The following is a 14,038-nucleotide window of genomic DNA, read 5'->3' on the forward strand; positions in this document are numbered from 1 at the left end:
GTTTCTAGTAGTGGCAGGCGATTTTTTTTTCTCGATTAGATTAGCAAGAGGGTGATACAATAGTAGATCTCAAACCATAACTGTAATGGAATAACAATATGTAGGCAGTAGGCTAATACTAGGCTTTTTCACAAGTAGCACTTCCTCAAAACTTGAAATCACAATACACAAGTGACACAACTGTGCCAAAAATAAGAGGAAAAGAAAGGAATCAACTATTTACGTAGCTCAACTCACTCTCAATCTTAGACCTAAGTACAGATTTGTTAATTTGATGGCCTTTTAGAATATCATATCTTCAAACAACAAGCTGATTGAACATGTCCATTGTATTCATCAGGAATCTCTACTTTTGTCCAAGCTTTTAATTTATCATCACTCTTTAAATCCAAAGCATAAGGACTATGTAGTGCATCAAATTGAGCACTTCCCACCAATATCAACTTCCCTTGACACGCTGTCAAATACGCCACGCTGGAAATCCCAGCTGGCAATCTCGCCAACTTTTGCCACGTATCAAGTTCCCTCACCGCCACGTCACCATCTTGACACATATATAATCCCCCATCATCACCTTCAATACAAGTACTCGGAGAAGTATTAACACTCAAGAACTCATCTTCCATGCACCAATCCCACGTGGCGAAATTGAACACCTCAGCATTTTTCTCAAAGTGACCTTGTGCCCACGTAGGATAACCACCAATGACGTGGAATTTACCCTTGTTAAACACAACCTTACATTCATCTCTCTCCGAAACCATGTCAGGAAGTGTAACCCACTCATCTTTAACGACGTCGTATAACATAACCGATTTTAAAGCATTCTTTTCAACGTCATGTCCACCTGCGACAAGGATAACCCGGTCCGAATCCGACCCGCATCCGAAAAACAGCCTTTGCTGACCCGGCATATCCGCTCCACGTCGCCATGACCCAGATATGAAATTATAGACAAAAACAGAGTCCATGACCCGCCAAGTAACCGGGTCACACCCGCCAATCACTACTAAATCCGACCCGACTCCAATAACCCGGCAGAACCTTGGTAACCCATCAATTAACTCCGGTATAGGTGGCAAATCATTCCAAGAACCATTTTCCGGGTCACATATGGATAAACGATAAACCTGGGTAGAATGGGTAGTAGTGTCAACCTGAGGCTGTTTCACAGTAGTAACCATAGCTTGGACCATGGCCAAAACCGGTCGGGTCAGCCCGGATTTTTTTCGGCGTCGTCGAAATTCCGGTAGTGTAATTTCGCCCTTCCAGTTTTTGCACACTGAAGCTGCTTTAGAAAATTGTTCAACAGGGAGACGTATGAGACATTCAAGAGCTATGTCATTTGGTAGACCAGGGATCAGGTCCATGGCTAGCTTTTGTGTTATGATTTGCTGATATTTTCACAATAAAGTAAAATTAAAGGCCAAGAAAGAAAGAACTTTTGAAGTGTATTTAGTAGGGTTTTTCAGTTTTTGTTGGGAGGGAAACATCAAACATGTGAATGGATAAATAAGAACAGAAGGATAATAATTATGGCTTGTGGTTTCACAAAACCGTAAGCTGGTGTTTTTTTATACTGCTTGCGCATGGAGTGAGCGTAGGGACAAAATTAAGTTTACTTTATGAAGTAATAGTGGGGCAAGGAGAAACAGAGAGATAAGGGGCACACAGAGATTTGCTCTCACAGTACACAAGTAGTGCAACTTGGTTATTACGGCTATAAATCAATATTATAATTGGCTCATTGGCTGGCTATGACGCATATAGGGTTATAAGAGGCATATAATTTAGGGGTGGACGTTCGGTTTTATCAAACTTCGATTTGGTTATTTTGGGTTCGATTTTTTGAAGGTGGACACCGAACACCGAACCAAACTAGTTCGGTTCGGTTCTTTCGGTTTTAGTTTTTTAAAGTTCGGTTCGGTTCAGTTTCGATTTTTTCAATTCGATTTTTTGATATAATATTAGAAGTGATTCCATTGACACTAATTCATATTCTCAAAAGCAATAAAACATAAAACTGATAAATTGAAATCAAAATCAAGCAAACAGGATACACAAGAACAGAAAACTATAATCATGATATATGATTACTAGGTGTTATATACATACCGTAAGAATAATTAAGAAAACACATAAAGGACATACATTAATCCTAAAGACACATCCTAGTTACCTTTCTTTGTTAAAGATATTTGATTTTCTCAATTGAAGTGGAAAATTAGGGATACAAATGCAAAAGATGACTTATTACAATTGGGTTTTTTTTGCTTTAAACTTAATGAACCTGGACTATTTTAATTTTTTTTTGGGTAATGTATTAAATTTCGGTGCCCGTTGAATTTTTCGGTTTCGGTTTTATCAAACTTCGGTTCGGCTATTTCGGTTTCGATTTTTTTACGGTGGACACCAAACACCGAACCAAACTAGTTCGGTTCGGTTCGGTTTGTTGAAATTTCGGTTCAGTTTGATTTGATTTTTTGATTTTCGGTATTTATGCCTAACCCTAATATAATGTTGTGAAGATCTTGGGATTGTCATGTGAGGTGACATCATTAACCCTTACGTTAATGCTGCCGTTTGCCAATTTGCTTTGTTGCAGTCTAATTGTTTCTACAAGATTAATCAAATAGTTACCTCAAATCATATAAATATATTATATAACTATAAAATAAATTGACGTAGAATACGCGTTGACTAATTAACTTTTATCTAGTCTAGTGATTAAAGTGTGGGTAGAAAACATGTCACATAGGCATGTTCAAAAATACGAAAAAATAAATACATAAAGAAATCAAGAAAAATCAATATCTATGATATATATATAAAATATAATTTTAATCTTATATATATAATATAATTTTTCACTAAATGGGATTCAGATAAACCTCCTTGCCCCTAGACTCTGCCCCTGCACGTAACATGTCACGTATTCATTGATTTCATGAAAACATCGAATCTGAATACTTTTTTTCATAGTCTTTAGTCTTTTCATTATTTAATTATCTTTGTTTGCTATATGTACCTTTCTGACCCCATTAGTTACTGTTTACTGCTTGTTAGTTGTAATGTGGTTTCTTGATATTATTGTCTTTTAATTATTTAACTATCTGTTTAACTATTTTATCCATTTGGTCTGATCCCATTGTTACTGTTTACTCTTGCTTTGTATTAATTCGAACACGCGCGGCATGAATGACGTTAATGACTTTTAACAACCAACTACTTTTTTAACTCTAGAATCGTGTGATAAGATGAGCCTCAATGCAACGAATATATAATCTATAATGTACATGGCGATTCTATTGTAGGAACACATAACAAAACCATCCACTATATAATAAAATGAAAGAGATAATGATCCATCATGTAAATTGAATCCTACCCTATTGGCCTTTTCTCAAGTCATTCGGTGTTCACTATTCACTTTAAATCTCAAATAATTCGATTCATACTGGAGTTTATAGATAAAACGCTCCCTATCAAATCATAAAACGCTCCATATCAAACCATACTTTACTCGCCTATTTTACATTCTATGGTCTTCAAAATCCCCTTTTTAGTCCTCTGATCCTTTCCCTTTTCTTTTCTTGTTGCCCTAGTCGAGGAACTAGGCATGCTTCAGCATGCTGCTTCAAATCTTTGAATTTCAAACTGACATAATTTAATTGATTTTGCCGGTTCTATACGAAATCAAAACGGTCATATATTATAGGATGATTCAACTTTGATAAGTTGAAAACGTTTTGTTGAATTTATTATTACTTAGTCTAACTTCATTCTTTTCCACCATGCCTTCTAATCTATGCTAGTATTAGTTTTCAACACTTCAAATGAAGCTTTCATAAATGTTGACAAATATATAATCTTCATATCTAAACACATGTAGACTTCCACGAGAATAAATAAGATACGATAAACTAATAAAAACATTGCTAATGAAACAGGACAGCTAGCTACGCTAACATTCTTTTTACATGGTATTTGTAGAAAGTATATATCTATCTTAATTACACCCATTTCACAACATCGGCTTCAAATAAAAACAATAATAAAAAAAAAAATTGAAGACAAACATTCACATATTATATCAAAGGCGGTGCCTTCTAGATTGGATTGCGCATGAAAGTGAACAAGCGAGATCGGAAGTGGGCACGCGAGTGGAACGTACAAATTGAGAAGGTATTCATATTGATGCCTCGATTAATGAAATTTTGCGCCGTGTAAGGTTTGTTAAAGGGAATCTTTCTGTATTTTCATGTTCCGACTCAAAACTCAAGACCGCTTATAATTAAGGATGATGAATCCTATCCATTCTGCCACAACTCGTGATAGTTGTTCAATGCTTTTATTTGTTTTTCTAAGCACCATTAATAGACGAAAACCATAACTAACTACGTTTTTTTCCACCGAAGTTGAATTTTCCGGCATATGTGATTTTTGCGTTAGTAATGGTAAAGTTTTGTATTAGAACACATAGTTAAGTGACTTTGGTGAAACAAACACATAGTCATGTGACCATCTATGAAAATTATCCGCTTGTTTGAACAAGAAACTATAGAGGATTTATAAAAAATTTGTGTTATCTGTGACTATATTTGTATAGGAAATTCGTTGCTGATAGATTAGCTTGTTGTCTCTTTTGATTCACAGGATAACTACAATAGTTTGGGCATGAGTGCATCCTAGACAACATATTAAATACAGTTTCTCCCAATGTGAGTTACGCAACATCTTGATCGATTCTTGCTTGCAGGGGCGGAGCTAGCATATTAATGGAGGGTTCGGCCGAACCCAGTAACTTTGGTCTAAACTCTGTATTTGTCTTGAAAAATTGATTGAATATATATAAATTGTTAAGTTAGAAACTAGTAACTTAAACAAATTAGAATCCCGAACCCACAAGCTTTGAATTCTGGCTCCGCCTCTGCTTGCTTGCCTATGTGCTTCAATTAATTATTAGTAACAGAATAGCTTGAATTAATATTCGTGATACACGTCCTCTCTGATGTCAGTTAATAGCTTTCATATTGTCTATACAGTACCTTTGATAACCTAAATTATACAAGAAATGCATGAAGATAGCCAAGCCGTTGTCTGATTGTCTCTTACACTAAAATGGCCAAAAAGAAAAAGAAGAGAGGAATATACAGACACATAATAGAAATATCTCTTTCCGATGTTATCAGTTGAAATTAGAGATCAACTTTTTTAATATGTTTCCTAATTCGTCATTACAAGATAACTATCTGCACTAATCTGAAATTATCGCTAGTTGCTGACATTAACCTATTGTGGCTGTTCGAGTAACCAAGGGGACTTTCAACCACAGTTTGTGTGCAGGGAGATTCAATACTCAGTCCTAAGTCGACTAAAGTAACAAATAATAACATTCTAATCTTAGTGGTCGTTTGGTGCATGGCCAAAATTATCCCAGGATTATAATCCCGGGACTAATTTATCCCATATGGTATAAAATAGTCCCAGGATAAGTGGTATAAGAAGGTATATCCCAACTTATACCATGAGATGTATTTTATACTTTGTTTGGTACAAGGTATAGATTTATTCCAGGATAAATTTATACCTTCTACCAAATATGGTATAAAAAATTAGTGCTGGGATATTTCAGCTTATACCATGCACCAATCGACTCCTTATAGTATAACGAGGAACGGTGTAGCTTTATTGTGTTAACAATTGGTTCCCACATAGACGGATAGATGCAACATGGCTCGATGGTTCCACAATGAGGTCTGGGCTTGTCGCCTTGTCCATAGTTTACAAGACATGCTCACATTTGAGCTCGTCAAAGTCGACAATAATTAGCAAGCTAAAACTGAATTAAATGATCTTAACCTTTTTAAGGCCATGATGGAATTTAACAAGTTGCAAAAATGTGGTGTAGGTCAAATGATACATACATTATCCGTGATGATAATAATCAAATGATAAAGAGTCAAACATCCATTTGACGTCAACAGATCTGTCAAGTTTCCTAGTATAATTTAACAAGGAATTTGTTCTAGTATGATCCTAACACACACTTATCCTTTCAATCCGATTTACATGATAGTTAATTGCCTGCTTCAACCAACAACTAACAATTTTTTCTCTCAGCCTTTAAAAAATACTCCTTCCGTCCCATAATAAGTGTCACCTTAGCCAAAAATACGCATATTAAGAAACCAATAATGTAATATGAAGTTTACCAAATTACCCCTATACAATAAAAATAAATTACTTTTACCTTTTAATTAGAGCATGCACAAGAAGTAAATCTTTTGACATTGGGAATCTAACAATACCAAGTTACTATGTGGCTTCTTCAATCATCATTTAGATGTTACTTTATTGTCTAAGGGTAGAATTGAAATAAACTAGTCAATTTATGTCTTGGTTTCCTAAGGTAACACTTATTATGAGATGAAATTTTTTGGCTAAGGTGATACTTATTACTACTGCACTAATCTACTACCTAACCGAACACTAAGTAATATTGAGTATAGTTTGCAGGACAGAACATTTTTCATGAATTCTTTTTGTTGAAGAATATTTTAAATCACATCAAGCACGCCCATGTTACACTGAAATTTATTTCAAATTGTTTTATATGCTTTAGAATATGGAAAGGCAAGAGTGGTATATGGATTATACAATTTCGCAGGTTTTTAACTTACTTTTTGGTACGTACACTTGACTAATATGTAGTAATCTGATATTACTTGATTTTTTGTTTTTGTTATAATCATGATCTTTAATCAGTATACAAATTTGAAGATTTGATCATCAATGCAAAGTGATTTGTCAATTTACTTTTTAACTGCTTTCTATTTTTGTTGGTCGAATTAACCGCATCAAGTTGTACTACTATGGAGTCAAGAGTCTTTCGGAAACAACCTCTATCTACCAAGATAGAGATAAGGTCCGTGTATACTTTACCCTCCCCAAACCTCACATTATGGGATTTCACCGGGTATGTTGTTATATAAGAGGAGACATGGATTACTAACTTTCTAAAATATGTAATTATTGTACAGGATCATTTACTAATGAGTAATTGGTGTATTTGTTATCAACAATTAAAAAAGTGTTAAGCATAGAAAACTATTCCTACTAAAATGAATCGATATAAAAATGAAGATATATACATTCAATATTTTTAATAGCAGATGGAAGCAAATAAATAACAAGAATAAGCATTAATTTAATAGGGGAAAAAACATAAATAGGAGTAACTTATTTTTTTTTGTGTATAATAACAAAAGATTATAAATCCATACGTTATGCATAGAATTTTTTTTTTTAAAAATATTACTAGTATCTTAGACTTATTTGCAGCATTAAATAAAATACAAATGAAATAGTGATTTTTGTAGGAGTAATACAATACTTACCAAAATATGAAGTAAAAATCCTTAGGTATAGACCGGTCTGCACGAAGATCGATCCGCAGTGAAATGTGATTTTACTCTTTGTGGAAACCCTAAAGTTGATAAATTCTTCATCAATGAAGTGGTAAATTAAAGCATTTGCATGTTCAATTTGCTATTGTAGCCTGAAATTCAACGAATTCCAATCAATAACCAGTGCCGTTTTGAACATGTCTGCGTCAAACGACGGTGACAAAGATGAGAGGAAACGTAATCTCCCTTCATGGATGAGTTCAAGACCCGGTTCAAGCGGTTCGGGTCACAGTAAATCAACTGATGAAGACAATGCCAAAACACTTTCCAACGAAGCTAAATTCTCTACCTCGACTTCGAGTGGTTCAAATTTCTCAAAACTTATGGTATTCTAGATTTTTTTTTATTTTTTTTTCAAATTGTACAAGATGCGTTTGTTATGTTAATATAAGCCGAATAATGGGAATGAATAGGGAGGATTTAAATAGTTGACCCCTACTATTTCAGAAAGTCAAGGAAATTGGAATAAGAAGAAAGGTGACTTTCTGAGATAATAACAACTTATTAGTTGAGTGAGTATCTGAGAAATCAACCCTTTAATTTATCTAGTATACTCGTATTGATTTTAGTTATGTTTGTTATGAAATAGGTCAAATGGAGTAGGATGAATTAATGATTCGTACAGCGGACCCAAACTAATTTTAGCTGTATTTGCGGGTTGGATAGCTTAGAATGAATATAGAGGTTTTCTATAGTTGATCATATAACCGATTTTAGCTGCAGTTGTTATGATGTTGGTAGGATAGTATGGAGTGGAACGAATATAGAGGATTCACTTAGTTAAACCCAACGAACGTTAGCTGCATTTGTCATGAAATGTGTTGAATGGAGTGGAATGAATTTTTAGGATTTCATATAGTCGGCCCAAGTAGTTTGGGATTATGGAGTAGTTGATTGATTTATTTATCTCATTTTTTGTTTCATTTAAAATGGGTGTTCTGTATTCTGAATGCTGCAGGATGGGGTTGTATTTGCCCTATCAGGTTTTGTCAATCCCGAGCGTGGTACATTAAGGTCCCAGGCTTTAGAAATGGGAGCCAAGTATCAACCTGATTGGAACTCAAACTGCACACTCTTGATCTGTGCATTTTCCAATACCCCAAAGTTTCGGCAAGTTGAAGCAGATAATGGAACAATTGTATCAAAGGTCAACCTCTTTCCTTTTAGTGTATACTTGATGTTGATTTTCTATAAGTCCATTATGATAGAAAGGAGGCTGATGCCTTAGGAGATAGTGATGCAATAAGTAGTGTGTGCTTCAATGGAATGAACAAAAGTTAGCTGTTTTGTACTACTAATGCCTTCTCATTTTCCTATCCATATAGCTTCAATGTTGTCTTTGTGTTTGAAACAGAACTATTTTGCTTGATCCTTCTCATTGTGCCAATATCCTTCTGCTTTATATAGCAGCATGATTCATAATTTCTTTGTGTGAATGCGTTATATTTTACTAATGGCATTTCCTCCTAAAAGTTTTTGCTTGTTTTGCGCAGGAGTGGATAATAGAGTGTTATAAACAACGAAAACTTGTTGAAATTGAACCTTACCTTATGCATGCTGGCAAACCATGGAAACGTCAAAGTGCCTCTCATGAATCTGGCCAAGGTTATCTCTGTCTGTCTTTGTCTCTCCTTCTCAGCCCATCCCACCCTATCCCAAAACACACACTGCTTGTGTGTTACAGGACTGGGCTCATTAAACTCAATATGGTGAATGATACTTCTGGATAACCGGTGTTTCAGTCACAAGTATTATTTTATTTTCCTGTCATCTTTGTTAATAGAAGTTTTCTTTTTCTCTGTTAACTCTCTGAAAGAGGAGAGATATCGTTAACCTTCCATTTGTCTATATTCCATAACTGACCCATCTTGGTCCTTACAGATCAAAAACCATCCACATCTAGAAAGTCTCATACAAGAGCAGAAAAAACTTCACCTCTTGAGACAACTACTACTCCTTCATCTGAGGTACTTTTAGTTTTCTGTATTGACACACGTTAACCATATATATATTCAAAATAGGATTCTGAATCAATTCTCCTGAACTTCCTTTTGTGATTCACATTATCTTATTGTGACAGGAGGTACATTGTGATAAAGTAAAAGATGCTTTCTCTCCATCTAAAGTGAAAAGATGGGCTATAGATGATCTTAACCGGACGATATCATGGCTGGAGAATCAAGATGAAAAGGTAAAGTGATGTATCTTATTTTCTAGAATCAGTTGTTGACTTGTAGAAGAGTGTTTTCAATCTGACTGGTTTTCTTCATTTGGACACAAAATAGCTTTATCTTTTATCTTATTAAAAAGAGGAAAAAACGAAGGAGTTCTGTCTTCTGAAAGAATAGGCCACAAATTTTATGCTCCTTTTTTTGGGTGAGAGGGGGAAGGAAAGAAGGTGAAAAATGCGTTGGTGGAATTGCTAGAAAGAGTCTATCCAAGTAGCAAATGAATATGTAATCCTGCATGATTGTGTGTAACAGTTATTTATCACAAGTTCTCTTACTCCATCAAATTTTATTTTGATACAGCCAGAGCCCCATGAGATGAAGACAATAGCTGCTGAGGGAATTCTAACCTGTTTACAGGATGCCATAGATTCTCTTAAGCAAGGGCAGGTAAATTACTTTTGCCAGAATTCCGCAATTTTTTTCTATAATGCTTGGATTATATTGAATAAGAATTATGTTGCTGGTCTCTTACTTGCTATTTTGGATATCCTTTAGTAATCTATACGATCGCCGCGGAAAAAAACCTCGAGGGCAACTACAATAGTTATTAACTTAACCATTTGCTGTAAACTTGTTCCCCCCTTATCACCATTTGGAACTGCTATAGTTTTGCCTCAGGATTTCCTTCTTGCCAATTTATTGTTTATGTATTCTGTTGCTAAGAATTAAGTAGCACCATTGATCTTGGACTCTTTTTCATGTAGTTGAACCCAACCAGTTTGGGAGTGATGCATAGTTTGAGTAATTGATTATTGATGTTGGGCTGTTTTCACAAATTAGTTATTACTATGGATGATAAAGTAAATAGCATTTTATGTTTTACAAATTAGTTACCGCTGCTTATATGTACTCTATAAAGAAATTAGTTAGCAGTCTAGAACAAATAATTAGCATTGCAACTCTTTGTCTAATTTATTTTATCTTAGGCTGCATTCTTTTGTTGGGTTTTGCCATAGTGTATCACTGAACAGCATTTTCATGATAGAATTTGCGTTTATTAAGTAATTTGTCATGCCATTATGAATATTTGTTTTCTGAGAGTATTCTTGAATCGCAAATACATTATGTACATGGAGGAAGGTAGCGAGAGTGAAGGCAGTCAATTCTACCTGTAAATGTGGCAGTACTAACCAGTGTCCGTATAGTCAGCGTGGACACTGGATGTTGTGGCTATCATGGAGGCACTTTAGGTTGTAGGTGGTTTTATAGGGTGGTGGTGTTAAACGACGGCCAAGGTCTACTGGTTTTGAAGTCAGTGATAGCAGAAGGTGGAGCAATGGCACAGCTACATGGAGCTGAATGAGCCGATGGCCTCTGTTACATCTTGTAGCAGACTTATTTTTAGCATACAGGGCATAATGTTTTGTGCTTCCTTAATTGAGTCCCATCAAGTGAGAACATTATGCATAATGGCTGGAATATCAGTTTTCATGAATAACTTCAACAGGGAACAAATATGCTGATAGATGATTGACCAAGGTGGTGTGATGAACCCATTGAAAAACTTCTATGGCTGTTCCTTTGGGGAGAAGTTTGAGTTGCACTTTTGAAAGAGTATACAGTTCCATTATTAGGGCTAAAGCTGTCTTTTGATCTGGATTTCAAGTTGAAAGGAAATGGACGGAAGGTTGTAAATTTATTTGCTTAGCCTATCCTTTGAATATTTTGCTTTCCTACGGAGAAACTTCATCATGCCTTAAGTCCTTGATCGTTTAAATAATTCTAGCTTTATTCTTGTTGATTTTTTGGTACAAGACTTGGTGGAACTTTTGTTGTATAAGTTCATTGTAGCGGTTAAAGGAAAAAGTGATCACTGAAGTAAAAGGTTTTGGCAGTTTCTTTTCTATTCTCCACATTTTGATGATGTGTTTGACTCATATTCCAATTTATTTATGTTTTTTCTTTGTTGATGTCAACTCTCTAGGATATGCGTCAAATAACTGAGCAGTGGGAATGCATCCCTCGGGCGGTTGAGGAGTTGGCTAAGTTCGATGGGAGTTGTGTTGGTTCAGCTAAACTACACAAGGATCTTTGCAAACAAGCTGTGACCTGTAAACAAATTTATGAGCTGGAGTACCGAAATAGAGAAGACGATGAGCAGAGGACTTGTGTGAGTGGAAAGGCTAGTGACATTGCCAAAGTTAATGCTGCATATGACAGCGATGATACAATTGAGATGACAGAAGATGAAATTAACCAAGCTTATAATACCGTAGCATCTACCATTAAAAACACTTGAACGAGTGTGAAAATGGGGAGTAGAGTAGACGGATATCTGCTTAACCTAATTTTCAATCCTTTCTCCTCATTTTTTGGTTGTTTTATTTCTTTTGGCCTGTAAATGGAGGAAAGAGATGGTAGTTTTATATTTGAACAGAGCATCAACATCCAAGAGTTGTCATCTCTTGTTATAAAGGTAGCTTCTTTTGCATTGTCAAAAAAAAAGGGGTAGCTTCTTTTGATGCCAGGAGGTACTTAAGATTTTAAAAAAAAAAAAAAAAAAAAAACTTGTTACAAAGGTACAAAAACCGAATTATTTTTGGAGGGATGTTGGTAAGTCCTCCACCTGCCGATTGGGACTAACAGCATCACTTTATTTCGTCATTTCGTTTTCTACTTCTCACTTTCTTAAGTTAATTGATTGATTTTTTTTTCTATCGTGAGTAGAAGCACACAACCAACTCTCTACGTACTGAGAGTCCAGATGGTTTCATTGTTGCAAATCTAATCTCAAGCAGAATCATCAAAATCAAGCATATGTTATTTGCTTGAAAGAAACTTGAACAAATTACGACGCAAGAAAGTCAGAACCCATTTTCCTATCTTATGAGCTTGAGAACTATTGCAAGTTCAAATATGTGCTGGTTTCAAATTACTATGTCAGATCTTGCAAATTGCTCATTCACGGTGAGTAGCTTGCATAACCGTTGGAGTTTTGGCACGGCTCTTCCAGACTGGTCAATTATAAAAGCCACCCGAAAAAAGTGCTCAAGCTCTCGTTACTTATGTGCATGATTTATTGCCAATAGACAACAACAATGTAGCCCGTGTGATATTATTGCCAATTGACATTGACTAAACTACTTATTTTTACCAACACAAATGACGTTTCCACAATGTGTTCCCTTTTAGTCGGTGAGGTGTTGCATCTCCATGCCGTAGTTGAACTCATTGATTCTCGTTTTAAAATTCGAAGTAGACTTTTGTTTAACTGTTAATCTTATCTTTCTAAATTTTTCTGTCAAGTTGGTCTAGGTCCCAAAAGTCTATGTACCAATAACTCTTTTTCATACCTCAATTTCGTTTTTACTATCTTTATTTGGTCGTATGCTCGTTTATTTTTCAAGTATTGTTGGAATGAAAATCACTACTGACTTCGTTAATAGAAATAATTTGAGGAAATTGAGACCATTTGAGAGTTCTGAAAGATAAATATAACAGTTAATTTCTAAATTCACCTCTTTTAGTAATCTCTGAGTCTCAATTTAAGTATTTTAGTTTGACTAGGCTGCGAGTTCAAGAAATAAAGAGAGAATTTTTAGTGTTGAGTTGAATTGTCAATTCAGCTTACTATAGAAAGGCACACTTTTTGGTACAGACCAAAAAAGAAAATAAGACACATCAATTAACACGGATGAAGTATTTTTTTGCCTACCCCATGTTAGGCCTCATCTTGCACTTAATGGAAGTTTGAATGAATGGTGCGGACCTTATACCATTAAGTGCATTTCTTTACATTTAAATCTAAGCAATTATTTGGTCTGAATAGCTCATATTCATTAAAATCTTGAATAAAATCTTAAAATCATTAAGAAGTAATTTTTTTATGAATAATTTTTACAATAACTCTATCCACACCCACCACCCATCACCCCTACACACTCTCCGCCCTCACCCCCACCCCCACCCCCACCCCAACCAACGAACTCTGCCATCACAACCGCCACCCCTACCCTCTCACCCCCTACAGCCCACGCTTCCATCCACCACCCTTACCCCCACCCGACCATCTGTGCCATCACAATCATCATTATCACCCGCCAACTACCAGCCATTATCACCAACCACATATGCCATCACAATCATCGTTATCACCGCCACCAACTACCCGTCATTATCACCAATCACATCTGCCACTACAACTACCAATGATAATTATCCCTCCTGACAACCACTATTGTCAGTCGCTATCACACTTACCACCTCCATCATTATAATTATATCAATGTCACGCCCCGAACCATGGCCTGGGCGAAACACGACACTCGGTGCCTTACTGCATGTGACCGAGCGAACCACATGGCTTACTGAATCATCATGAGGCATAACATGAGCGGA

The 14,038-nt window shown here is 35.6% G+C and overlaps 2 protein-coding genes across 2 annotated transcripts; one reads left to right on the top strand and one right to left on the bottom strand.

The window, feature by feature from the left end:
• Window positions 1-65: 65 nt before the first annotated feature.
• LOC132598480 (F-box/kelch-repeat protein At1g80440-like) lies at window positions 66-1,703 on the bottom strand. Its single transcript, XM_060311379.1, has one exon. The coding sequence runs from the start codon at window positions 1,368-1,370 to the stop codon at window positions 291-293; it is 1,080 nt and encodes a 359-aa protein (XP_060167362.1). The 5' UTR covers window positions 1,371-1,703; the 3' UTR covers window positions 66-290.
• Window positions 1,704-7,346: 5,643 nt separating this feature from the next.
• On the top strand, window positions 7,347-12,115 carry LOC132598484 (DNA-repair protein XRCC1). The gene is made up of 7 exons (XM_060311392.1): window positions 7,347-7,795; window positions 8,428-8,616; window positions 8,963-9,074; window positions 9,351-9,436; window positions 9,550-9,660; window positions 10,001-10,087; window positions 11,625-12,115. The coding sequence occupies exons 1-7, from the start codon at window positions 7,607-7,609 to the stop codon at window positions 11,937-11,939; spliced, it is 1,089 nt and encodes a 362-aa protein (XP_060167375.1). The 5' UTR covers window positions 7,347-7,606; the 3' UTR covers window positions 11,940-12,115.
• The last annotated feature ends 1,923 nt before the right edge of the window (window positions 12,116-14,038 follow it).

The sequence above is a fragment of the Lycium barbarum genome, chromosome 1 (genome assembly GCF_019175385.1).
Source record: "Lycium barbarum isolate Lr01 chromosome 1, ASM1917538v2, whole genome shotgun sequence".
Classification (NCBI taxonomy): domain Eukaryota; kingdom Viridiplantae; phylum Streptophyta; class Magnoliopsida; order Solanales; family Solanaceae; genus Lycium; species Lycium barbarum.